At 38.3% G+C, this 27,691-nt stretch overlaps 1 protein-coding gene across 1 annotated transcript in view; it reads left to right on the forward strand.

Annotated features, from left to right (window-relative positions):
• CRB1 (crumbs cell polarity complex component 1) overlaps positions 1–27,691 on the forward strand; it is a 214,447-nt gene that overhangs the window by 84,050 nt on the left and 102,706 nt on the right. The window contains exon 5 of the mRNA XM_036109066.2: positions 3,506–3,688. Within this exon, the coding sequence (XP_035964959.1) occupies positions 3,506–3,688 (183 nt within the window). The remainder of the gene's footprint in view (positions 1–3,505; positions 3,689–27,691) is intronic.

A 27,691-nucleotide genomic window follows, 5' to 3' on the forward strand; every position in this document is an offset into this window, starting at 1 on the left:
GTCTATTAATATACATGGTTAAAGGGAGCAGCAAACAAAATTCCCACAAGGCCCCAGTGGTGGGGACAGGACTGGGAAGTCCATAAATCAGAACCTTCCTAATGTTCACTATAGGAATAGGATAATGCATGAGTCAGAAAGCAAAAAAAGGATTTATGAAAGTTTTAAATTACTTCCTAGCCTGGCCTGTGTATGAGTCTTGAGACTTAAACTGAGAAGAAAATTGAAAATAGTTGGAGCTTTCTTCAATAAGTTCAGTGTAGCACAATGAATACCACTTTATAAAAACTTGGGAAAAGTAGATATTTGGGTTTAAGAGACCTTGGGTTCTTGGCTGGGGGAGGGTTACCACAAAAGATTGTGGGATTTGATCTGACATGTGCTTTTAGTTTCCTGTTCCTCTCTAAGTTTCTTCTTCAGATGGTTGAGAAAGACCTCAAGGGTCATATGTGACAAATGTATTATACTGTTGAGCAACAGAATTTATGTTGTGGTTATGATTTGACATATGACCCCATTCAGGTTTTTATTTAAATTACAAAATGAGTAATCATATCATATTCTCATTATTTGCTTATTAATAGTCAATTCTCCAATTTACTTGCTAAACTAGAATTGTAAACTAAATTATTGATTATTACTCTTTGAATCTCATTCAGTCATTGATTGAAAGCCTACTATTTATGCATTGTTCAGAATTGGAGCGGTGAATAAAATAAAAAACAGTCCCTGCTTTTGTGGAGCTTATAGTCTATTGAGGGAAGCAACTATACATAAAAATAATAAAAATTATTTTAAGAGCGATGAAAGAAATAACTGGGTGATATGAGAGAAAACAAAGGGATCTTATTTAGATCTATTCATGAGAAAAAGCCACTCCAAGAGAGTCATACAAGATTAAATCTCAAAGCTAAGACTTAGCCAAGCACAGCCTTGGAGGAGCATATTCTAGGAGAGGGAACCCTGTCATGAAGGCCCCGGGGGAGAAAACATTCCAGGGAAGGAATGTAGAGATGGGAATGGGGCCAGATAATAAAGGGCATTTTAGGTTAAGGATTTTGAATTTTATTTTGTATGAAAGCAGAAGCCATTCAATGATTTTAAAGTAAAGAAGTACCATGATCAGATTTATAAGTTTTATAATTTTGGATTGTAAATTTCATTTTAAGAACATATTTCTCAGCAGAGTTACGTGACATTGCAAAGATCTTTAGTTGACTGTGAAGTCACTTGTATTATAAGTCAAATTATGTTCTTTAAGAACTTCATATTTCAGCTTATGTATATATTGTGCTATATAAATCATAAATTAATCAGAAAGACAGTCTAATGGGAAAAACAGGAAAAAGATAGGAAATGATTTTTTAAAAATCCAAAAACATGTTAAATTCAATAGTAACTGGGGAAAATGTAAACCCAAACAACAATGAAGTACTATTTTTTTTTTAATCTAACCAACTGGTAAAACATTTTATTTGGTATAGCAATTGTTGACAAGGGTTTGGAGCTATATGCACATTCATCCAGTGCTAGTAAGTATATAGATGGTACAACTACTCCCAGAGGTGTTTATCAGTATCTATTAAAATAAAAAATGGGGGCGCCTGGGTGGCTCAGTCGTTAGGTGTCTGCCTTCGGCTCAGGTCATGGTCCCAGGGTCCTGGGATCAAGCCCCACATCGGGCTCCCTGCTCAGTGGGAAGCCTGCTTCTCCCTCTCCCACTCTCCCTGCTTGTGTTCCCTCTCTCGCTGTGTCTCTCTCTGTCAAATAAATAAATAAAAATCTTAAAAAAATAAAATAAAATAAAATATGTACATAATCTATAACCCAGAAATTCCGCTCTAGGCATAGACCCCGGTGTTATACCCAGACATTTACATAAACATGCATATATACATAATGCTATTCACTGCAACATTGTTTGTAATAGTAAAATGTATATCAATTCATTAAGAGATAGGTTAACCTATGGTACTTCCATGTTACAGAATACTTGGCAGTAGTTAAAAATTATGAGTTAGATCTATATTACTAACATGGATAGATTGTGCAAGGGACTGAAAAAAGCAAGTTATAGAAGGATGCATATAGTGCAATTTCAGTTATGTTAATATACACACAATAAGACTCTACAAGTGCACTTGTATGTAAAGCCAAAGAAATAGTTCTGGCAAGGACGGTCTTCTATATTTAATATTCAAATTTTTTTATAAAGTACTAAATCATTCATGTTTTATTGTCCTTAATAAAATGACCCAATTAAATCCATTTAAATACAAAATAATTTTTTATTCTGTCTTACTCAGTGTGAAGAAGTAATCATTTACCTTTGCTTTGAGTTCTGAGAAAAGAATTTAGGGCTGGCTGTGTAGTTTCTGCTGACTTTTTGGCTATTTTCTTTTTGGCTATTTTCTTAAAAAATATTTTTTTCTTGCTAAAAATTTAATTGGAAGTAGGGACCCGAAAGGCTACGTGCACCCCGATGTTTATAGCAGCAATGTCCACAATAGCCAAACTGTGGAAAGAGCCAAGATGTCCATCAACAGATGAATGGATAAAGAAGATGTGGTATATATATACAATGGAATATTATGCAGCCATCAAAAGGAATAAGATCTTGCCATTTGCAACGACGTGGATGGAACTGGAGGGTATTATGCTGAGCGAAATAAGTCAAACAGAGAAAGAGATGTATCATATGACCTCACTGATATGAGGAATTCTTAATCTCAGGAAACAAACTGAGGGTTGCTGGAGTGGGGGGTGGGGTGGGAGGGATGGGGTGACTGGGTGATGGACACTGGGGAGGGTATGTGTTCTGGTAAGCGCTGTGAATTGTGCAAGACTGTTGAATCTCAGATCTGTACCTCTGAAACAAATAATGCAATATATGTTAAGAAAGAAAAAAAGAAGAAGAATGTAGCAGGAGGGGAAGAATGAAGGGGGGGAAATCGGAGGGGGAGAAGAACCATGAGAGACAATGGACTCTGAAAAACAAACTGAGGGTTCTAGAGGGGAGGGGGTTGGGAGGATGGGTTAGCCTGGTGATGGGTGTTGAGGAGGGCACGTTCTGCATGGAGCACTGGGTGTTATGCACAAACAATGAATCATGGAACACTATATCTAAAACTAATGATGTAATGTATGGGGATTAACATAACAATAAAAAATTAAAAAAAAATAAAAAAAATAAAAATTCAATTGGAGTATCTGAGGAGATGGAGTCTTTAAAATAATCAGGAAATCAAAGTTATCCTGAAGTCCCAATTTATTTCAAGCCTTCTTAATCAAATGTTTTTAAAAATATTGGTCAATATTGTACAGTGTTTCCTTTGCTACTGCTGTTTTCAAGGAAACTTCTCTTATCAGCTTTTCCTTGCTAGCTCCTTGAGGACAGCACATCGTCTTGTTAATTGGTGCCAGCACAGTGGTCAGCCTCCTTTCAGGCATAAACTCTGGTTGAGGAGTGTTGACTCAGCTGCTTCTCTGAACTTTTATCCTGCAGGATACACTGGTGCCCAATGTGAGACCCACATCAACGAATGCAACATGAACCCCTGCCAGTCTGGTGGGACATGTGTAGAGCTGTCCCCAGAAAAACAATATGGACGCCTTGCTCAGCTGCCTTCCTCATTCAGCCACCCTGAAGCCTCAGGTTATGTTTGTATCTGTCCGCCTGGACTCACAGGTGAGGGCAAAGCGGAGAGATGACTTGACTTTCTAGCACCTTATGGCAGATCATGCACTCAGTCAAATGGTGTATTAGCAATAAGATCTGTGCAGTATAAACTCGGTTGCTATGGTGCAAAGGGTCCCCCTTGCGGGCATGAAAAATACCATGTTTCATATATCCTAATTCTTCAAATCGTGAGGAAAATGTTAAAAATAAAGATAAAAGAGCTGTAGGAAGGGGAAATATTTTTATACATTATGCTGGGAATTGGAACTCAACTCCAATTCTTTATTTTATAAACAGAAAATGTTAGAATTTTTATTTTATAGTGATATCAAACTTTTATGTTATTCAAATTTGCTCTAAAAAAAGTTAATGCACTTACTTATATTTATACTGAGAACAATTATATAGTCTCAAGTAATCTTCCTCAACTACTTTATAGCTAAAGTTGTTCTGTATGTCAAATTTAAGTGACTCTTGTCTTTTTCTACAGCATTCTTACTCTGAAACCCAGAGGAAATTTGCATGTATATTTTCCAATGAGCAGTTGTGTTTGTCTGCTTCCATGTTCTGAAAATTTTCAGAAGTTTGGAGATAAAAAAATAAATAAATTTGGAGACAGTCCCCATATTTGGTAATGAGTAGTAACTGACCTACAACTGCATAGATACCACTGAGAAAACGAATTACAATCTACCTTTCCACCTTATTTCTTTCTCCATAGATTAATTGATACCTGAGGAAAATATTTCAGTTGTTATTGAAGATTTCTGAGAAAAGTAAATGAGGAATAAGAAAAAAAGGGGAGGGTGGGTGTCTCTCTCCATTTACTATTCCTTTTCTTTTAGTGTTTCAGTTGTGAAATTTAATGATCTTTGATTCATGGCAGTGTTTGCTAGAGAAGATATTTTCTTATTCACTGTCCTCTCTATCAGAACACATAGGAGAAAAATCTCCCCATTGTCAATGTCAGGATAAGTAGTATTTTTCCTGAACAACTTCTATCTTGCATGCTTTTTCCTTTAATAAAAGGCATGCAAATAAATCTTGATAAATGATACAAAGCATGAAATAAATTCATGGAATACATCATATTTCCCAATTATGTAGGTGGCTAGAAATCTTACTGGTTAATGTGGGTTCTATAGCATTAGCTTTTTTCTGGAACATATTTATGTATTTATCTTACCTGAGATTATTTAAATTTCCTGTTTCTGTTTCTTATGGTTGCCCTTTTTTCCTCTGATTTTTTTCTAAATTATTTGATCTTGGTATAGTGTATGTATTTTTGTCAGCTACTCTAAATTCTCCTTGAAACAAGGCAGGAGAGTTATAAATGTTTTTAAATGTCAGATTTTAGGTTATAAAGAGGAAATTATATCAAACCCAGAGGCCATTGCAGATATTGCCTCATTGGACAAAAGGACATAGTTGACCAATGAATCTGCAGGTCCAAACAGGAGAGGCAGTCGAATATTCTGGAAAAGTGTGTTGGCCTCAATATCTGAGGAGCTGCCAAGAATGACTGTATGAGTTCAGAAGTCCTAGCTGCCCCACATCACTATGGCTTAATGAAATAATCACTTATTTTTCACTGATGTCAATTCCAAAAATAGGTTCTTATGATCAGTTGTCCTCTGAATAGTGATTCAGGGTCACAAGCTCTTCTCTCTCTCTCTTTTTCTTTTTTCCATCTTCAAAAGCAGTTTCCAAGTTTATCATGCTCTTCTGCAGCAAGCCACTGGAGGAGGAAAGAGAATGGAGCATGGCATCTAGAAGGTTTTTATGGGCCAATACCAAAAGTAGTGGCTATCTCTTCTATTCACATTCCATTGGTCAAATTTAGTCATATGGCCACATTTAACTACAGCAAAGACTAAGAAATCTAGTTTTGTTGTGTCCCTAAAATAAAGAGAAAAGAGTTTTTATGAATAATTATCCCCTTTGTCTTCTCATTCTCTTGACATTGTCTTTTATAAAGCAAAAGTTTTAAATTTTAATGAGATTCAGTTTGTCACTATTTCTTTCATGGATCATGCCTTCAGTGTTATATCTAAAAAGTCATCAGCTTACCCAAAGTTATCTAGGTTTGCTCCCATGTTAGCTTCTAGACATTTTATAGTTTTGCATTTTACATTTAGGTCTGCAATCAGTCCATTTTGAGTTAATTTTCATGAAGGATGTAAGGTTTGTATGAAGATTCATTTTTGTGCATGTAGATATCCAGTTGTTCCACTGCCAGGTATTGGAAAGACTCTCTTTGTTCCACCATGTACTGAAAAGACATTGTTTTGCTCCTTTGTCCATGATCAGTTAATTATATTTACATAAGTCTGTTTCCAGGCCATTTATTCTGTTCTAATTATCTATTTGTGTATGTTTTGCCAATACCACACATGATTACTGTCTGGAAGTCTTGAAGTTGGGTCGTGTCAGTTCTCCAACTTTGTTCTCTTTCAATATCATGTTGCTATTCTGGGTCCTTTGCCTGTCCATATAAACTTTAGAATCAGTTTGTTGATATCTATGAAATTATTTGGTGGGATTTTGATTGGGATTGCACTGAATCTATAGATCATATTGGAGAGAACTAATATCTTGACAATATTGAATCTTCCTATCCATGAACATGGGATATTTCTCCACTTATTTAATTCTTTCATATCTTTCATTAGAGATTTGTAGTTTTCCTCATATAGATCTGGTATATATATTGTTAGATTTATACCTAAGTATTTCATTTTTGTAGTTCTAATATAAATGTGTTGTTAATTTCTAATTCCATTTGTTCATTGCTGTTATATAGGAAAGCAATTGACTTTTGTATATCAACTTTATCCCTTGCAACATTGGTATAATCTTTTATTAGTTCCAGGAAAGTTTTTATGAATTCTTTCAGATTTTCTACGTAGACAGTCATGCTAAAAAAATTAGTTTGCATGGTATATCTTTTTCCATCCTTACACTTTCAACCTACTTGTCATTGAATTTGAAGTGAGTTTCTTGTAAACAGCATATTAAACAACGTATTATTGGGTCATGCTTTTTAAAAAAATTATCCTGTCAATTTCTGCCTTTTAATTAGTGTGTTTAGACCATTAACATTTAAGTAATTATTGATATTTTCAGGTTGAACTCTGTCATTTTATTTTTTGTTTTCTGTTGGATTCCTTTGTTTTTCTTTTCTTACCTTCCTATTGGTTACTTGACCATTTTTCAGGATTTCATCTTGATTTATTTATAGCACTTTGGATATTTTGTGTAGTTTTCATAGTGGTTGTTCTGGGTATTACAGTATACACATGTGATCTATTAAGCCTATTGGTATTAACATTTTACCACTTTGAGTGAAGTAGAGGGACCTTACTTCCATTTAGCTCCCTTTATCTTCTCCATCATTGTCTTGAAGATCAGATGGTATTATAATTCTTATGTTAATCACTACATATAATTTAGAAAATTCATGAAGAGAAATGACAATTCTTTCAGCATTTGAAAACCTATACACACTTTTTTTTTTTTTTAGAGATAGAGCAGCAGGGGAGGGGCAGAGAGAGAGAGAGAATCCCAAGCAGGCTCCATGCCCAGCACAGAGCCCAATGAGGGGCTCAATCCCACAATCCTGAGATCATGACCTGAGCCAAAATCAAGAGTTGGATGCCCGACCAGCTGAGCCACCTAGGTGCTCCTCTATTTTTAACTTTTTGAGGAACCTCCATACTCTTTTCCGGAGTGGCTGCACCAGTTTGCATTCCCACCAACAGTATAAGAAAGTTCCCCTTTCCCCTCATCCTCACCAACATCTGTTGTTTACTTGTTAATTTTAGCCATTCTGACAGGTATGAGGTGATATCTCATTTTTGTTTTGATTTGTTTTTCCCTGATGATGAGTGATGTTGAGCATCTTTTCATGTATCTGTTAGTCATCTGTATGTCTTCTTTGGAAAAAATGTCTATTCATATCTTCAGCTCATTTCTACACTGAATTATTTGTTTTTTGGGTGTTGAGTTTGATAAGTTCTTTATAGATTTTGGATACTAACCCTTAATCAGATATGTCATTTGCAAATATCTTCTCCCATTCTGTAGGCTGCCTTTTAGTTTTTGAAGTCCCAATAGTTCATTTTTGCTTTTGTTTCCCTTGCCTCAGGAGATGTATCTAGTAAGAAGTTGCTATGGCCACAGTCAAAGTTACTGCCTGTGTTCTTCTCTAGGATTTTGATGGTTTCCTGTCTCACATTTAGATCTTTCATCCATTTTGAATTTGTTTTCATGTATGGTGTAAGAAGGTGGTCTCTTGCATGTCGTTGTCCAGTTTTCCCAACCATTTGTTGAAGAGACTGTTTTTTTTCCATTGGATATTCTTTCCTGCTCTGTCAAAGATTAGTTGACCATATAGTTGTGGGTCCATTTCTGGGTTTTCTATTCTGTTCCATTGATCCATGAATCTGTTTTTGTGCCAGTACCATACAGTCTTGATGACTACAGCTTTGTAATATAGCTTGAAGTCTGGAATTGTGATGCCTCTAGTTTTGCTTTTCTTTCTCAAGATTGCTTTGGCTATTTGGGGTCTTTTGTGGTTCCATACAAATATTAGGATGGTTTCTTCTAGCTCTGTGAAAAATACTGGTGGTATTCTGATAGGGATTGCATTATATATGTAGATTGCTTTGGGTAGTATAGAAATTTTCATAATATTTGTTCTTCCAATCCATGAGCATGGAATGTATTCCCATTTCTTTGTGTCATCTTCAATTCCTTTCATAAGTGTTCTATAGTTTTCAGAGTACAGATATTTTACCTCTTTGGTTAGGTTTATTCCTAAGTATCTTACAGTTTTCAGTGCAATTGTAAATGGGATCAATTCATTGATATCCCTTTCTGCTGCTTCATTATTGGTGTATAGAAATGCAACAGATTTCTGTATGTTGATATTGTAACCTGTGACTTTACTGAATTCATGTATCAGTTCTAGAAAATTTTTTGGTGGAGTCTTTCTGGTTTTCTACATAGAGTATCATGTCATCTGTGAATGGTGAAAGTTTGACTTCTTCTTGCTGATTTGGATGGCTTTATTTCTTTTTGTTGTCTGATTGTTGAGGCTAGGACTTCCACTACTATGTTAAACAGCAGCAGTGAGAGTGGACATCCCTGTCTTGTTCCTGACTGTAGGGGAAAAGCTCTCAGTTTTTTCCCATTGAAGATTATATTAGCTGTAGATCTTTTGTATATGGCCTTTATGATGTTGAGGTATGTTCCCTCTATCCCTGCTTTGTTGAGAGTTTTTATCAAAAATGGATATTGGTTGTACTTTGTCAAATGCTTTTTCTGCATCTATTGAGAGGATCATATGGTTCTTTATCCTTTCTTATATTAATGTGGTGTATCACATTGATTGATTTGCATATATTGAGCCACTCTTGCAACCCAGGAATAAATCCCACTTGATCATGATGAATGATTCTTTTAATGTACTATTGGATTAGATTTGCTAGTATTTTGTTGAGAATTTTTGCATCCATGTTCATCAGGGATATTGGCCTATAATTCTCTTGTTTAATGGGGTCTTTGTCTGGTTTTGGAACCAAGGTAATGCTGGCTTCATAGAATGAGTTTGGAAGTTTTTCTTCCATTTCTATTTTTTTGGAACAGTTTGAAAAGAATAGGTATTAACTCTTTTTTAAATGTTTGGTAGAATTCCTCTGAGAAGGCATCTGGCCCTGGACTTCTGTCTATTGGGAGATTTTTGATTACTGGTTCCATTTCTTTGCTGGTTTTAGGTCTGTTCAAATTTTCTATTTTCTTCCTTTTTCAGTTTTGCTAGTTTATATGCTTCTAGGAATTTATCCATTTCTTCCAGATTGTCCAATTTGTTGGCATATAATTTTTCATACTATTCTCTTATAATTGTTTGTATTTCTGTGGTGTTGGTTGTGATCTCTACTCTCTCATTTATGATTTTATTTTTGGGGGTCTTTTTTCTTTTCTTTTGTGTAAGTCTGACTAGGGGTTTATCAGTTTCCTTAATTTTTTCAAAGAACCAACTCCTGGTTTCATTGATTTGCCCTACTGCTCTTTGTTTTTTGTTTTTAAAGATTTTATTTATTTATTTGACAGAGAGACACAGCGAAAGAGGGAACACAAGCAGGAGGGGTGGAAGAGGGAGAAGCAGGCTTCCCGCTGAGCAGGGAGCCCGATGCGGGGCTCGATTCCAGGACCCTGGGATAATGACCTGAGCTGAAGGCAGACGCTTAACCGACTGAGCCACCCAGGCGCCCCTCCCTACTGTTTTTTGTTTGTTTGTTTCTATATCATTTATTTCTGTTCTAATGTTTATTATTTCCCTTCTTCTGCTGGCTTTAGGCTTCATTTGTTGTTCTTTTCCTAGCTTCTTTAGGTGTAGGTTAGGTTGCATATTTGAGATTTTTCTTGCTTCTTGAGGTAGGCCTGCATTGCTATCTACTTCCCTCTTTTGACTGCTTTCGCTGCTTCCCAAAGGTTTTGGACCATCATGTTCATTTGTTTCCACGTATTTGTTTATTTTTTCTTTAATTTCCTGGTTGACCCTTTCATTCTTTAGCAGGATATTATTTAACCTCCATGTATTTGTGGTCTTTCCAAATTTTTTTTTGTGGTTGACTTCAAATTTCATAGCATTATGGTCAGAAAATATGCATGGTATGATCTCATTCTTTTTGTATATGTTGAGGCTTGGTTTGTGACCTAGTATGTGATCTATTCTGGAAAATGTCCCATGTGCACTCAAAAAGAATGTGTATTCTGCTGCTTTAGGATAAAATGTTCTGAATAGATTTGTTAAATCCATCTGGTCCAATGTGTCATTCAAAGCTATTGTTTCCTTGTAGATGTTCTGCTTAGATGATCTGTCCATTTTTGTGAGTGGGGTGTTCAGGTCCTCTACTATTTTTGTATTATTATCAATGAGTTTCTTTATGTTTGTTATTAATTGTTTTATATATTTGGGTGCTCCCAACTAAGGGGCATAAATATTTACAATTGTTAAATCATCTTGCAGGATAGAGCACTTATTATGATATAGTGCCCTTCTTCATCTCTTGTTACAGTTTGGTTTAAAATCTAGTTTGTCTGATATAAGTATGGCTGCTCCAGCTTTCTTTTGACATCCATTAGCATGATAAATGGTTCTCCATTCCCTCACTTTCAATCTGCAGGTGTCTTTAGGTCTAAAATGAGTCTCTTGTAGACAGCATATAGATGGGTCTTATTTTTTTATTCATTCTGATACCTTATGTCTTTTGATTGGACCATTTAGTCCATTTGTATTCAGAGTAATTATTGATAGATATGAATTTAATGCCATGTTATTACTAGTTTTGTCATTGTTTCTGGAGATTTTCTCTGTTCCTTTCTAGTCTTTGTCCCTTTTGGTCTTTGTTTTCCAAAAAGTTCCCTTTAATATTTCTTGCAGGGCTGGCTTAGGGGTCACAAATTCCTTTAGTTTTTGTTTGTCTGGGAAGCTCTTTATCTCTTCTTCTATTCTGAATGACAGCCTTGCTGGATAGAATATTCTTGGCTGAGTATTTTTCCCATTCAGCACGTTGAATACATCATGCCACTCACTTCTGGCCTGCTAAGTTTCTATGGAAAGGTCTGCTGCTAACCTTGTAGGTTAGGGACTTCTTTTCTCTTCCTGCTTTTAGGATTTTTTCCTTATCTCTATATTTTGCTAATTTTACTATGGTATGTGTTGGTGCTGGCCTGCTTTTGTTGATTTTGATGGGAGTCTTTATGCCTCCTGGATTTGGATGTCTGTCTCCTTCCCCTGATTAGGGAAGCCCAGCTAGTATCCTTATTATTCTTGCTTTAAATTTGGATTAGGCATATTATTTATATCTGTTTCAATTAGATCCCTAGCCATGACCTTTTCTTCTTCTTTCTTTTGGGATGAATTCTTCCGTCTTGGCATTTTGTCTAGGTTTCTGTCTTCTTCTATGTGTTAGGAAAGTCTATTATGCTTCCTGATCCTGAGAGTAATGGCTTTATTAAGAAGAGGTTATATACTGTTGAGGGCCTGGTGCTTCAGGAAGTGTCTCTGGTGCGTGCTGTGTGCACTCTGCTGTTGTGTTTTGGCTGCTCTTTCCCTCAGGTCAGTTCTCTGCAGTTTCTCCTTGCCTGCAATGGGGAGTATTTGTACCTTGGCCAGAGTGTGGTGAGTTTTAACTAGGTGTGCTCTGGTCTGCTTGTTAAAAGAGACCCGATGCTATTTCCACTAGAGCTGAAGCTTTGCAGAACTCTGTGGTCAATAGATATGGGGTGTGTGTGTGGAGGGGGGAGGTTGTTCTGGTCTTCTGGGGGAGGGGCCTGCTGCTTTGGGTTTTAGGTACACTTGCCCAAAAAAGCAGCACCAGCAGCACACGGGGCGGGGGGGGGGGGTGAGGGTGGGGGGCTTAATGGTTTAGACTGCCAGTGTTGGTTCTGTGCTATTTACTGAAGTTAGTTTATGCTGAGGGGCCAGGGAGGCAAATGGTGCCAGCCCCCTCCCTTGACCCTAGAGAGGGGAGTTTGCGCCTACACCTGTCCAGGATGCCCTCCCAGAAGAGCAAACAATCTCTCCTTGTGTTTCCCAAGTGTCCTCCAGATCACCACCTTCACCCTGACTGTGTCCAGGCTGTCTGCCCACCTGGCAGTGCAATACACCTGTGTTCTATCCCAGGCAGGCCTGCTGAGTTTTAAAACTCCAAACTTTAGGGACCTGGCCTGGCAGGGACCCATACTGGTCCTCTAGGAGAGGGTCTTACCATGCTGGGACTGATGCAAGTTTGTCCCAGAAGGGCAGTTGCATCAAAGCATGGGGGTGTAAAGTTTGGAGTAAAACACTGCAAAGAACCAGTGTCTAGGTTAGCTGCCCTCAACAGATGTCTCTGTGCCCATGCTGAAGGGTGGGGAGTGAAGTGGTGCCAGCTAGCTCTTTTGTTCCTGGAGAAGCAATGCCACCTCTCCCAGATGTGCTCCAAAAAGGGGGAACCATCTCTCCCAGTGTCCCAGGGGATCCTCAGATTACATCCTCTGCCCCCAAGCTATATGCCATCCTTCTCCACAGGAGCACTGTGGAGCCCACTGGGTTCTACACCAGCCATATCTGGGACCTCTCTAGTCTTTGAGGGGCACCTGGGTGGCTTAGTCGGTTAAGTGTCCAACTCTTGATTTCAGCTCAGGTCATGGTCTCAGGATCATGAGATCGAGCCATGTGTGGGGCTCTGTCCTGGGCATGGAACCTGCTTAAGATTCTCTTTCTGCCCTCCCCCACCCCGCCCTGTGTGTGCACATGTGTGTGTGCGCTCTCTCTCTATAAGAAAAAATTTTAAAAAAACAAACTCTAGTCTTTGAGATCTGCTGGTTGTAAAAATTCACAAAAATCAGCCCCTCTTGTTTTCCCAGTCAGTGGCTTTGGGGAAGTGTTTTCCCTTTCTGTGCACTCCCTTTCTCTCTCTCTCTCCTCTCTCCGTGAGCAGGGCTCCCTCCCTTCCATAGCACCCCCAATCCGTTTCACTCCCAAACCACGTCTCCTCACCTCCTACCTTCCATGATGTGGCTTCTTCTCTCCCTCTAGTTGTGCAGTTTGTTCTGTCAGTCCTCAGATTGATTTCTTGGGTATTCAGTATGATTTGATATTTATCTAGCTGTGTTCAAGGGACGAGGCAAGCCTAGGGTCCTCCTACTGCTCTGCCACTTTCACTCCTCCTCCCTATACCACTTCTTTCTTTTTTTTTTAAATTTTTTATTGTTATGTTAATCCCCATACATTACATCATTAGTTTTAGATGTAGTGTTCCATGATTCATTGTTTGTGCATAACACCCAGTGCTCCATGCAGAACGTGCCCTCTTTAATACCCATCACCAGGCTAACCCATCCTCCCCCCCCCAGAACCCTCAGTTTGTTTTTCAGAGTCCATCGTCTCTCATGGTTCGTCTACCCCTCCGATTTCCCCCCCTTCATTCTTCCCCTTCTGCTATCTTCTTCTTTTTTTTTTTTCTTAACATATATTGCATTATTTGTTTCAGAGGTACAGATCTGAGATTCAACAGTCTTGCACAATTCACAGCGCTTACCAGAGCACATACCTCCCCAGTGTCTATCACCCAGTCACCCCATCCCTCCCACCCCACCCCCCACTCCAGCAACCCTCAGTTTGTTTCCTGAGATTAAGAATTCCTCATATCAGTGAGGTCATATGATACATGTCTTTCTCGGTTTGACTTATTTCGCTCAGCATAATACTCTCCAGTTCCATCCACGTCGTTGCAAATGGCAAGATCTCATTCCTTTTGATGGCTGCATAATATTCCATTGTATATATATACCACCTCTTCTTTATCCATTCATCTGTCGATGGACATCTGGGCTCTTTCCACAGTTTGGCTATTGTGGACATTGCTGCTATAAACATCAGGGTGCACCTACCCTTTCGGATCCCTACTTTTGTATCTTTGGGGTAAATACCCAGTAGTGCAATTGCTGGATTGTATGGTAGCTCTATTTTCAACTTTTTGAGGAACCTCCATACTGTTTTCCAGAGTGGCTACACCAGCTTGCATTCCCACCAACAGTGTAGGAGGGTTCCCCTTTCTCCGCATCCCCGCCAACATCTGTCATTTCCTGACTTGTTAATTTTAGCCATTCTGACTGGTGTGAGGTGCTATCTCATTGAGGTTTTGATTTGGATTTCCCTGATGCCGAGCAATGTCGAGCACTTTTTCATGTGTCTGTTGGCCATTTGGATGTCTTCTTTGGAAAAATGTCTGTTCATGGCTTCTGCCCATTTCTTGATTGGATTCTTTGTTCTTTGGGTGTTGAGTTTGATAAGTTCTTTATAGATTTTGGATACTAGCCCTTTATCTGATATGTCATTTGCAAATATCTTCTCCCATTCTGTCAGTTGTCTTTTGGTTTTGTTGACTGTTTCCTTTGCTTTGCAAAAGCTTTTTATCTTGATGAAGTCCCAATAGTTCATTTTTGCTCTTGCTTCCCTTGCCTTTGGCAATGTTTCTAGGAAGAAGTTGCTGCGACTGAGGTCGAAGAGGTTGCTGCCTGTGTTCTCCTTTAGGATTTTGATGGACTCCTGTCTCACATTGAGGTCTTTCAACCATTTGGGGTCTATTTTTGTGTGTGGTGTAAGGAAATGGTCCAGTTTCATTCTTCTGCATGTGGCTGTCCAATTTTCGCAACACCATTTGTTGAAGAGATTGTCTTTTTTCCATTGGATATTCTTTCCTGCTTTGTCAAAGATTAGTTGACCATAGAGTTGAGGGTCCATTTCTGGGCTCTCTATTCTGTTCCATTGATCTATGTGTCTGTTTTTGTGCCAGTACCATACTGTCTTGATGATCACAGCTTTGTAATAGAGCTGGAAGTCAGGAATTGTGATGCCCCCAGCTTTGCTTTTCTTTTTCAACCTTCCTCTGGCTATTCGGGGTCTTTTCTGGTTCCATACAAATTTTAGGATTATTTGTTCCATTTCTTTGAAAAAAGTGGATGGTATTTTGATGGGGATTGCACTGAATGTGTAGATTACTCTAGGTAGCATTGACATCTTCACAATATTTGTTCTTCCAATCCATGAGCATGGAATGTTTTTCCATTTCTTTGTGTCTTCCTCCATTTCTTTCATGAGTATTTTATAGTTTTCTGAGTACAGATCCTTTGCCTCTTTGGTTAGATTTATTCTTGGTATCTTATGGTTTTGGGTGCAATTGTAAATGGGATTGACTCCTTAATTTCTCTTTCTTCTGTCTTGTTGTTGGTGTATAGGAATGCCACTGATTTCTGTGCATTGATTTTATATCCTGCCACTTTACTGAATTCCTGTATGAGTTCTAGCAGTTTTGGGGTGGAGTCTTTGGGGTTTTCCACATAAAGTATCATATCATCTGCAAAGAGTGAGAGTTTGACTTCTTCTTTGCCGATTTGGATGCCTTTGATTTCTTTTTGTTGTCTGATTGCTGTGGCTAGGACTTCTAATACTATGTTGAATAGCAGTGGTGATAGTGGACATCCCTGCCGCATTCCTGACCTTAGGGGGAAAGCTCTCAGTTTTTCCCCATTGAGAATGATATTCGCTGTAGGTTTTTCATAGATGGCTTTTATGATATTGAGGTATGTACCCTCTATCCCCATACTCTGAAGAGTTTTGTTCAAGAAAGGATGCTATACTTTGCCAAATGCTTTTTCTGCATCTACTGAGAGGATCACATGATTCTTGTTCTTTCTTTTGCTAATGTATTGTATCACGTTGATTGATTTGCGGATGTTGAACCAACCTTGCAGCCCAGGGATAAATCCCACTTGGTCGTGGTGAAGAATCCTTTTAATGTACTGTTGGATCCTATTGGCTAGTATTTTGGTGAGAATTTTTGCATCCATGTTCATCAGGGATATTGGTCTGTAATTCTCCTTTTTGATGGGGTCTTTGTCTGGTTTTGGGATCAAGGTAATGCTGGCCTCATAAAATGAGTTTGGAAGTTTTCCTTCCATTTCTATTTTTTGGAACAGTTTCAGAAGAATAGATATTAATTCTTCTTGAAATGTTTGGTAGAATTCCCCTGGGAAGCCATCTGGCCCTGGGCTTTTGTTTGTTGGGAGATTTTTGATGACTGCTTCAATTTCCTTAGTAGTTATAGGTCTGTTCAGGTTTTCTATTTCTTCCTGGTTCAGTTTTGGTAGTTGATACATCTCTAGGAATGCATCCATTTCTTCCAGGTTATTTAATTTGCTGGCATAGAGTTGCTCATAATATGTTCTTATAATTGTTTGTATTTCTTTGGTGTTGGTTGTGATCTCTCCTCTTTCATTCATGATTTTATTTATTTGGGTCATTTCTCTTTTCTTTTTGATAAGTCTGGCCAGGGGTTTATCAATCTTGTTAATTCTTTCAAAGAACCAGCTCCTAGCTTTGTTGATCTGTTCTACTGTTCTTTTAGTTTCTATTTCATTGATTTCTGCTCTGATCTTTATTATTTCTCTTCTCCTGCTGGGTTTAGGCTTTATTTGCTGTTCTTTCTCCAGCTCCTTTAGATGTAGGGTTAGGTTGTGTACTTGAGACCTTTCTTGTTTCTTGAGAAAGGCTTGTATTGCTATATACTTTCCTCTTAGGACTGCCTTTGCTGCATCCCAAAGATTTTGAATAGTTGTGTTTTCATTTTCATTGGTTTCCATGATTTTTTTTAATTCTTCTTTAATTTCCTGGTTGACCCATTCATTCTTTAGTAGGATGCTCTTTAGCCTCCATGTATTTGAGTTCTTTCCGACTTTCCTATTGTGATTGAGTTCTAGTTTCAAAGCATTGTGGTCTGAAAATAGGCAGGGAATGATCCCAATCTTTTGGTACCGGTTGAGACCTGATTTATGACCTATGATGTGATCTATTCTGGAGAATGTTCCATGGGCACTAGAGAAGAATGTGTATTCCGTTGCTTTGGGATGGAATGTTCTGAATATGTCTGTGAAGTCCATTTGGTCCAGTGTGTCATTTAAAGTCTTTATTTCCTTGTTGATCTTTTGCTTAGATGATCTGTCCATTTCAGTGAGGGGGGTGTTAAAGTCCCCCACTATTATTGTATTGTTGTCAATGTGTTTCTTTGCTTTTGTTATTAATTGCCTTATATAATTGGCTGCTCCCATGTTAGGGGCATAGATATTTACAATTGTTAGATCTTCTTGTTGGATAGACCCTTTAAGTAGGATATAGTGTCCTTCCTCATCTCTTATTACAGTCTTCGGTTTAAAATCTAATTTGTCTGATAGAAGGATTGCCACCCCAGCTTTCTTTTGGTGTCCATTAGCATGGTAAATGGTTTTCCACCCCCTCACTTTCAATCTGGGGATGTCTTTGGGTCTAAAAGGAGTCTCTTGCAGACAGCATATGGATGGGTCTTGTTTTTTAATCCAATCCGATAGCCTGTGTCTTTTGATTGGGGCATTTAGCCCATTTACATTCAGGGTAACTATTGAAAGATATGAATTTGGTGCCATTGTATTGCCTGTAAGGTGACTGTTACTGTATATTGTCTGTGTTCCTTTCTGGTCTATGTCGCTTTTAGGCTCTCTCTTTGCTTAGAGGACCCCTTTCAAGATTTCTTGTAGGGCTGGTTTCATATTTGCAAATTCCTTTAGTTTTTGTTTGTCCTGGAAGCTTTTTATCTCTCCTTCTATTTTCAATGACAGCCTAGCTGGATATAGTATTCTTGGCTGCATATTTTTCTCATTTAGTGCTCTGAATATATCCTGCCAGTCCTTTCTGGCCTGCCAGGTCTCTGTGGATAGGTCTGTTGCCAATCTAATGTTTCTACCATTGTAGGTTACATATCTCTTCTCCCGAGCTGCTTTCAGGATTTTCTCTTTGTCTCTGAGACTCGTAAGTTTTACTATTAGATGTTGGGGTGTTGACCTATTTTTATTGATTTTGAGAGGGGTTCTCTGTGCTTCCTGGATTTTGATGCCTGTTTCCTTTCCCAAATTAGGGAAGTTCTCTGCCATAATTTGCTCCATTATACCTTCTGCCCCTCTCTCTCTTTCTTCTTCTTCTGGGATCCCAATTATTCTAATGTTGTTTCGTCTTATGGTATCGCTTATCTCTCGAATTCTGCCCTCGTGATCCATAGTTGTTTATCTCTCTTTTTCTCAGCTTCTTTATTTTCCATCATTTGGTCTTCTATATTACTGATTCTCTCTTCTGCCTCATTTATCGTAGCAGTTAGTGCCCCATTTTTGATTGCACCTCATTAATAGTTGTTTTGATATCAACTTGGTTAGATTTTGGTTCTTTTATTTCTCCAGAAAGGGTTTCTCTAATAACTTCCATGCTTTTTTCAAGCCCAGCTTGTATCTTTAAAGTGATGATTCTGAACTCTAGATCCAACATCATACTAATGTCCGTATTGAGTAGGTCCCTGGCAGTCGGTACTACCTCTTGTTCTTTTTGTTGAGGTGATTTTTTCCATCTTGTCATTTTGTCCAGAGGAGAATAGAGTAATGAGAGAACAAAATGCTAACAGGGTAACAACGTCCCCAGGAAATATACTCTAAACAAATCAGAAAAGACCTCAAGCAGTATACCACTTCTTTCTACACTCCATGGTTTAAAATCAGAAATCTGGTGTCATTGAAATTGGTGTTGCCATAGAAGTAATGCATCATTTCTCTGGCTGCTTGAAAAGAAAACACATGGTAGTGATAATACCTTCGACTTTGTATTTAGTTTTCAAAATTTTATTTATGACGTGTCTTGGTGTAAATTTACTTGGTTTTGTTCTATTTGGGTTTCATTCAGCTTTTCAAATCTGGATTTATGCCTTTTGCCAAATTTAGGAAGTCTTTTTCTCAAGAGAATTTGTAATCGCTTATTGAATTATTTTATGATGGTTTCTTTAAAATCCTTGTCAGGTAATTCCAACATCTGATGTAACTCAGTGTTGATTTTAGTTTATTTTCTTTTCTCACTCAAATCGTGGTTTTCTAGTTCTTGGTATGATGAGTCATTTTCAATTGAACCCTGGACATTTGGGATGTTACTTTAGGAGACTCCAAGTCCTACCAGAATGTTTTTAAATTTTAGCAGTCGGTTAAGTGTCCAACTCACCTGCTTAGTTTTGATAAATAGGTCCTGGCCTATTTTGATGGGCTATGGTCCAATGACCAGTTAAATTGCTGAGTTGTTGCAGTGTTGTTTTGGTCTGCTCAGTTCATCTGGTGCCACTGGGGCTCCCACTGTTCTCTGCTAATGATATAAATGCCACACAGTTTATTTTTTACAAGCCATGCATTTTTGAAATTCTATCCCTTGTTAGATTAAATAAAATTTCCATCATGATAAAAAATGTAAGTTTTTTAATACATTTAATGAGAGAATTCCATTCAAAGAAACCACTAGAGCTGTTAAATATAGCTACAAACTATTCTTTTTTATTATAATTAAGGATGTATTTATTACTCCTCACTACAATTAGAATTACCTTCTATATTGAAAATGGTTGTGGTTGCATATGCAATATAATTTTCTAACTTTTTATAATTAAAAGTGAACTATACTAGAGTAGAAAGTAACTCAGAGTCCTGGAAGACATACTGAGAGAGATAGAAATAAAGAAAGCTTGAGGTTACAGAAAGTGAGAAATAGTGAAAACAAGGAGGCAGAGTATTCTGGTGAGAAGATCCAAGCCCCTCTGAAGAAGGACTAGCTTTTATTCAGGGTTTCTTCTGGGAATTACAACAAGTAAAGCAAGTTATCATGGCCCAGAGAAACCAAAAGTCTCATTCAATGAGATAATTGAGAAAAATATGAAGATCCATTTAGGTATTTTAATGACTTGGAAGCTCATGGGTCTAGTTGCAGTAATGGTTACTATTCTCTAATTCCCCAAAATCATTAAATAAAATTTCTTTGGCAAAATATCTTCACATACTGTCATAACTGTTTTGTGCCCATAGCTGCAGTGCTCAAACTGACATAATAATGGTGCATAAACACTTGATTTAAAGGTTGATACATTTATTTAAACCCACATATTCACATAATTTTAATGGAAAGTTAAATAAATGTATAATTAAAGAAGGCCTGTAGTTGAATAATACTGTTCAGTCCATTCCAAAATCAGTAAATTAGCTTTATTTTGTATGACCATCCTTGACCGTTACGGGAAGGAATGTTGGCTGCTTCTTCCTATTATGTTTTAGCTTTCCAGTTTGGGGCAATGGACTCAGTTCTAGGGATATAGTGATGAAAATACATGATGTCTTCCTGAAGGAAACTGAAAAACCATGAGGAAGAAGATGCACAAAAATACAAGATACAATATAATAACTGCCACAGTGAAGCCATAGAAAAGCAGTCAGTCAAATCAGAAGAGGACCTATTCATGCTATTTATGCCAGATGGAATTTATTGGAAATTATAAGAATCCAAACGACTTGATAAGTTAGCCTTTTTTAATACGAAGGACCATGTTACTTCTAAAAATTAAGACAGGATCTCATGACCCGTGTGCTTACCCTCGAAGCATCCTGTTCTAACCAACCAAGCTTAATTGTCTCTGTTTATCAAAATATGGTAGTGATAATACCTTTCACAAGTTTCCCAACTGTCTCATAAACCAAGTCCAATTTTCAATTCTAGCTTTCACTCCCAACTCCAATTAGCATTTACTCCAACTAAAAGCAACACCATCACTGGTCTCTGGAATGCTACCTTGTTGCCTCTGAGGCTGGGATTTATTCGCCTTCACCCATCTGCTCTCTGCATGGAAAGAATTGAGTGCAGCAGGGGATCTTGTGAAGTCCTGGCTTCAAACCTCAGGCAGAAATAGCAGGGTTTTTAACAATAAACACCCCGATGAGAGCCACCTGGCAAAGTGACTGTACTCAGGAGCTCTCAATTCTCAGGTTCATCTGCTTCCAGTACAATGTTACTAAAAATGAAGCATTCACTTTTCCTTAAAAATGAAATCCTCTCCCTTTACCTAAATCCGACTGAAACAGCCATATAGGGCCAAACATATAACGTTGAAAGTGTCATCTATTCATGAAGCATTGAGGAATATGGGACAGTCAACATCTCCTGCCTAAAGAGAGATGTTCAGGGCGCCTGGGTGGCTCAGTCGTTAAGCGTCTGCCTTCGGCTCAGGTCATGATCTCAGGGTCCTGGGATCGAGCCTCACATCGGGCTCCCTGCTCGGCGGGAGGCCTGCTTCTCCCTCTCCCACTCCCCCTGCTTGTGTTCCCTCTCTCGCTGTGTCTCTCTCTGTCAAGGAAATAAATAAAATCTTTAAAAAAATTTAAAAAAAAATAAAAAAAAATAAAGAGAGATGTTCAATAGAACTTGTTCATTTGCTGGCTTTATGTTTTAGGCTTATTGTTGTTCTTAGAGATGTACTGTTTTTCTTACTTACAATTTCATGTTTGAGAGTATAGATCCTAAATAACTTGAACAGATATTAGATATACATATAAAACTATTGCTCTGAAAGATCAAATGTTGCTTCAATCTTTATATACTTAATAAAACATGCATTAGTATTTCCAATAGATGCATCTAATTCGCTTCCTTTGCCTTTGTTATGCATATTCTATACACAAAACTATTCGTAGTGTGTATGAGCACATTTCTGCTTGTACTACTTTTGGTTTTGCCATGGTCGCTACAACAATTAGGAAAAGTGTGCCACCTACTTATACATAGGTTAATTCTGAAAATCATGTTTATTGTGCTTACTATCTGCTATCTACGAAGATATTATAGCTAGTAGGAAAATATAATGGTCATGATTTGGTAGACCAAATATAGAACAAATACAAAGAATGGGCATGTCTGTGATACCCTAATGACAAAAATAGATAACCATGACATCAAGGGTCTTGGCTATTTATCAGGTTAGTGTCGTTTTGTTGACTTGAAATCAAAAGACCTAAGGAAAAGCTCTCAAATGAATAATCAGCAGAGAGATGCCAGCTCTCCAAATCAAATATTTCGGCCAACATGCATTAGAAAAAGACTAGTTTTCTGAAACAAAAGAATAACACAATTATAAATTCTTCACTAGGAAATTAATAATTAAATTCTCAGTAATCCACATTGCCATTCCATAGGTGCTGTCCTTGCAACTTCGAGGACCTGAATAGCACATTTTCATATCAAGATCCTATTTTCATGTGAGAGATGTGGGCCACCACCATTTGAAAGAGCTGTAAGAGCAGTAGCAGTTTCTAATAATATGCAGGTGTTTATTAGTGCAAGAAATTGAACAAAACATTCAGAGAAGAGGTTGAAGATATGAGGAATTATGTTTGCAGTAAACAATACTGCAAACCTTCATATGACCTGGTCACCTGCATACGTATATTTACTGCTTGTGAGGATGGCCATTTTGACACCATTTCTAGCTGCCCAAGATCCCCAAAAGTTTCCCTACGCATGCTAATCATTAGGAAGAACAGTATCAGTGACCTTCACCTGACCTAATCAATGGTTACAGCTTTTATGCCCAAGTTCGCTGCTGTGGTTGTTGAGAGGGTCTATCTTCTGACATTAACACAGAAGACACTTCAGAAATACCTTTGTTCCCCACATCCTCCTCCCAACCACCTCCACGTCACATTCACTTGGAGTTTTACTTAAGTCCTGATCAGCTGAGGTCCCAATTCTAAGGAAGATATTCAAAGCCTTAGATTAACTAAATCTCTTACAGAAGAGTTGGATCTCTTTTGCCATGACCTACAGGTGGGCTTACCTCAGTCATCCCTAGATGCCCAGGCATCTCAGGTCCTTTCATGCCAGGTCCATTGAGCCTCGGTCTCTTGTCTCTTATGCCAAAATGCTCTGTGTATGGCTTAATTTTATCCAATTTCCCACCCTTTTCTGGACTGCCCACTATGTGCTAAAGATCACAAGCTTTACTCTAAGCTCGATTACTAATATCCTTAACCTCTTATCAAAACGTTTCTTTCACCTAAGCTCAATAAGCAATATCCTTAACCTCTTACCCAAACATTTCTTTCACCTACTTGGTTTAGCTGAAATCTGGCTATTTTCTCAGGATCCTATTTCTTCTGCAACCCTTTCAAATGGGGGCAGTTTTCTATTCTTCCAAATCCCGTGTTCTGAAAATAAACTAACTGTCCTTCTCATTTCATTGCTACTTCTAGGCAGTTACTCCTCTTTCTTCACTCGAAATCTCAATTTATTTTATTTTATTTTTCCTTCCCTCCCCTTATGTTCATCTGTTTAAAATAAGATGAAAATTGAGAGGGACGCTATATGTTACTGAAAATGAAGCATTCGCTTTTCCTTCATAAGAGATGCTGAACTCTAGGAAACAAACTGAGGGTTGCTGGAGGAGAGGTGGGTGGGGGGAAGGATAACTGGGTGATGGGCATTAAGGAGGACACTTGGTGTAATGAGCACTGGGTGTTATATGCAACTGATGAATCACTAAATTCTACTTCTAAAACTAATTTTAAAAATCTCAATTTATTTTAAAGCATGTGTCTTTAGACAATGCCACCCACTATCTCTCCTTGCTGCAACCTTCTTTCTACCTCCTGGTACCTTCCCCTCTGTCACTGAAGATCTTAAAATCATACTCCTTTCATCATTCTTGGAAGCTTCAACACCCATGCAGAAAGTCCATGCACCCATTATCTCCCACTGGCCTACTTATTTCTAATGACTATGACTGCCACCCCACAGCTTCTACCCACTCTGGTCACAGCTTTATTATCACCAATAACCTCACTAACATAACGCACGTTCAATCATTCTATTGTCTAACCATAACCTCTATTTTTCCAGTTCTCTTAACTCTAAGATTTTTTTAATTGTTCCTAGTCAATTGTTTTAACCATTTTTTTTTCTTACTAATTGCCTCATCCTTTATCTCAGCTTGAATTTCATGGTCTAATACTATATTCCCTTGCATCTACTGTCAGCAACCCTGATCCTGTCTCTCTCTATTGTACTTACCTGGCAAAAGTACACTTATGGTTAAACCTAACACTCTACCTTCTCCACACCTACAAGCAATTTGAATGGGGCTAGAGAAAAACTGACAAGTCACCCACTGTACTGATGAGTATCACTTTAAGTTTATGACCCCCATCTCAAAGAAGCTCTTAGCACTAGACAACAATCCTTTTGGAGTTCTACTTCCCAAGATGACCATTTGTACTTTCTCTTTCTTCAAACCTCCAATACTCCTCCCTCTTTGTTACTGGATTTTCAAGTTTCTGATTTCACTTGAGAAGAACTACCTCATCTCCCCTCTACTAAACCTATTGTTGGATTTGATTTTACCCTAATTACAAGCTCATAACTTAGTGTGGTAATGCTTCATGGATGTTGGTAGATGACATAAGATTTTTGAGTCATGAAAAAGGCCCACACAGCAAGCAGCATAAGCATCAGATTGACCTCGATTGCTCTTGCACCCAAGCCCCACAGAGTTGACATTATACATATGGGCCAGATGAGTACTACACAGATACAACCAAAGAATACTGAGTTGGGGAATTCACTGTTTTTATAGCAAGCAGTATGAAACCTACTCTTTGTCTGAGAGGGAGACATTAATTACTTCATCCCTCAAATTTGCTTGCTACCAAACCAACCCCAAGAAATGGCCTGGGCATGGAGCAGTCAGGGCCTTGCATTCTTGGCATTCTTAGCAAGAGCCTGCAAGGACGCACAAAGCCCAAAATTGATTGTTTCTTCCAGCAAACCATCCCGTTGCTGTACACGTTCCTGGCTAAACTTGAATTTTCATATGAAATATGCCACTCCATTAGCCACCCTGATTAATCTGACTGTCAGAGATTGGGACCAAATCTGTTTTATTTGCCTCATACAGCATTTAATTAAGGATACTGTCAACAAGACTCTAAGAAATAGGATGAGGTCAGCATGTAATATTGACTTCAACTCTACTCCCCAAGGTCCTGGACTCAGCAACTGAATAAATCCCAGGGGTACCAGCGGGTCTTATTTCAGATAGCCATGATGTAGTCTAAAGCCAGTCTGTGACCTATGCAAGGGCATTGAGACCCACCTGCTGATTCTTTGATGTCATTACTAATAATTACAGGGACAAAAGATGAGTAAACCTCACCCTCAAAAGAAGGACATTCTTTCACATACAAATATATAATACAAAGGAACACACTTCACTCCGGTTTGGAATTTGTTGTTGAACTTGATTTAGATGATGGTTATGTTGGTTTGGTTAATGTGGTACATTGGGCAGTGTCACTGAATAGTTGCAGCCTTGATTTCTATGTGTGGCAACCCAAAGCTACTTGGGCATCAGGAGAAGCATATAAATTTGTATCATTAGGATTGACACAAGATTATAGAGGCCCATCCATTGTACGCATACAAGATTGAAAAGAGGACAGGTTCAGAAACTGCCACTGATGGTGTCAGGATGGCAGAGCAGTTTAGGATCTGCTGTGTCCTCAGAGTTTTTATAGCATGTAGACAAATCCAGTAGTGAGTTAAATTGTCAGCTGCAGATGCTGCTAGATTCAGTTAGACCATATGACGGTTTGCCAGTCTGCAATGCTGAGTCTAGGGGACGAGGAGAATATGAATTGCTCCCTTCCCCTGAACCATCTTGGGGTATAAAGTGTCCTGTCCTCGGGCACTAAGATTGTTGTTCTCCTTCCGTGGCCTTGAAACTGGTGTGTCCCAGCCCAGGAGCTGTAACTTTACCTTTTCCCCAGTCATCTGTTTGAACCAATACCTGTCAGTGAGAGGAGTCAGATATAAGTAGGAAAAAGCGATTTTAAAAATTTACAGCAATCCCCATTATATTTTCCAACTTGGTCCACCTGAGTCATTGTAAGTAGAATTGGTGGGCAATATTTTCAACCAAGTGGTCATTGTCTTAATGATCTAGGACCATGTTAATTCAATAAAAGAATCCACATAACCTAATCAGAGTTAAGTCTAAATTCCTTAGTCTCTCCTTTAGGTGGGCTGCCACTCAGAGCGTATACAAACCAAGCTGGCCTGGTATTGTCATTAGGGGAAAGAAAGAAACTTCAGGCTCATTAACGGTAAGGGCAGAATTATGAATTTTCAGAATAATCTGTATGAGCCTTCTCTCCTTTCATCCTGATCATTACCCAGGAGGCGGCCTACACAAGATATTTATCTGGTGATGGCTATGTTTTGTGCCCTAACTACCTCAATAAGGGGTGTGGACCAGAAAGAGGTGAAGGAGATAGAGTCAAAAATCTTTTGGGATTGGGGCACCTGGGTGGCTCAGTGGGTTGGGCGTCAGACTCTTGATGTCGGCTCAGGTCATGATCTTGGGGTCGTGAGACCGAGACCCCATCAGGCTCTGTGTTCAGCGTGGAGTCTGCTTGTTCTTCTCCCTCTGCTCCTTCTCTCTTTCTCTCTCTCAAATAAATAAATAAAATCTTTTAAAAAAATATTTGGGGGTTGATTTTTCAAAAGTCTGCCCTGCATCCCTCAAAGTTGCTTGCTGTAAAAAACCACCCTGAATATTGGCCCAGGTAAAGAATGTTTAGGGTCTTGCATTCTTGGCACACCCAGCAAGAATTTGCAGGGATGCTGAGTGCTCAGGGCAGTTTGACTCTCTGAGACGTGCCCATTTACCTGTTTTTCATTACTCACCACCTCTGCCCACGTTTGGACTACCTTCCCATACTACACTCTCACCCAAGGCCCTCTAGTTATGCATTGGATCCTCAGTGACTCAAGGACTCCCCTTTACCAGTTATTTCTTCTAAATTTTACATCATTGATTTCTACTCTATTCTAAATCACTCTCATCAACGTGCTTATCTCCCATCCGAAAAAAAAAAAAAAAAGGTCTCTAGAATGCATCTCCAGTACCATCCTACTTCTCTATGCCAACCTCCTCCAGAGAGATGTCTATACTTACTCTACTTTCTCACTCTCTTAACCCTTTCCAGTCAGGCTGTCCCCATAGCTTCAGTGAAAACTTTGTCAACAATTCCCATTTTGCCAATTCAAAGCTTAATTTTTGGTTCTCATCTTACTTGACCTCTCAGTACCATTTTACAGTTGCTCTCCCCCATCTTCTGGATACAATTTATTTAACATCTCTTTCCTTTAGCTTTTCCCCTTAGAAAATGAAAATGATTTTTAAACATAATGTACTCCAAATGAAACCTTTTTTATTTTCTTCCTCCATGCATTCCAAAACAAGAAAATCAAACTAAAGCAAACAAGCAACAACAAAACTAACAACCACAACATTGATAATAATAGCAAAAATACTTTTTCTTCCCCATTTTGATAATGTTAACAACATTCACCCAGTTTGGCCAAAAATCTAAGAAGTCATATTTGATTTCTCTCTTTCTTTAACTTCACATTCAATTCATCTTCAAGTTTTATAGGCTTCTCCTTCAAGATGTATCCCAAGCATGACCATGCTTTCCCACCTCTCCCATTTCTACTTGAGAACAAGCCCCTGTCATCTCTTACCTTGACTA

This window comes from Halichoerus grypus, chromosome 7 (genome assembly GCF_964656455.1).
Source record: "Halichoerus grypus chromosome 7, mHalGry1.hap1.1, whole genome shotgun sequence".
Classification (NCBI taxonomy): domain Eukaryota; kingdom Metazoa; phylum Chordata; class Mammalia; order Carnivora; family Phocidae; genus Halichoerus; species Halichoerus grypus.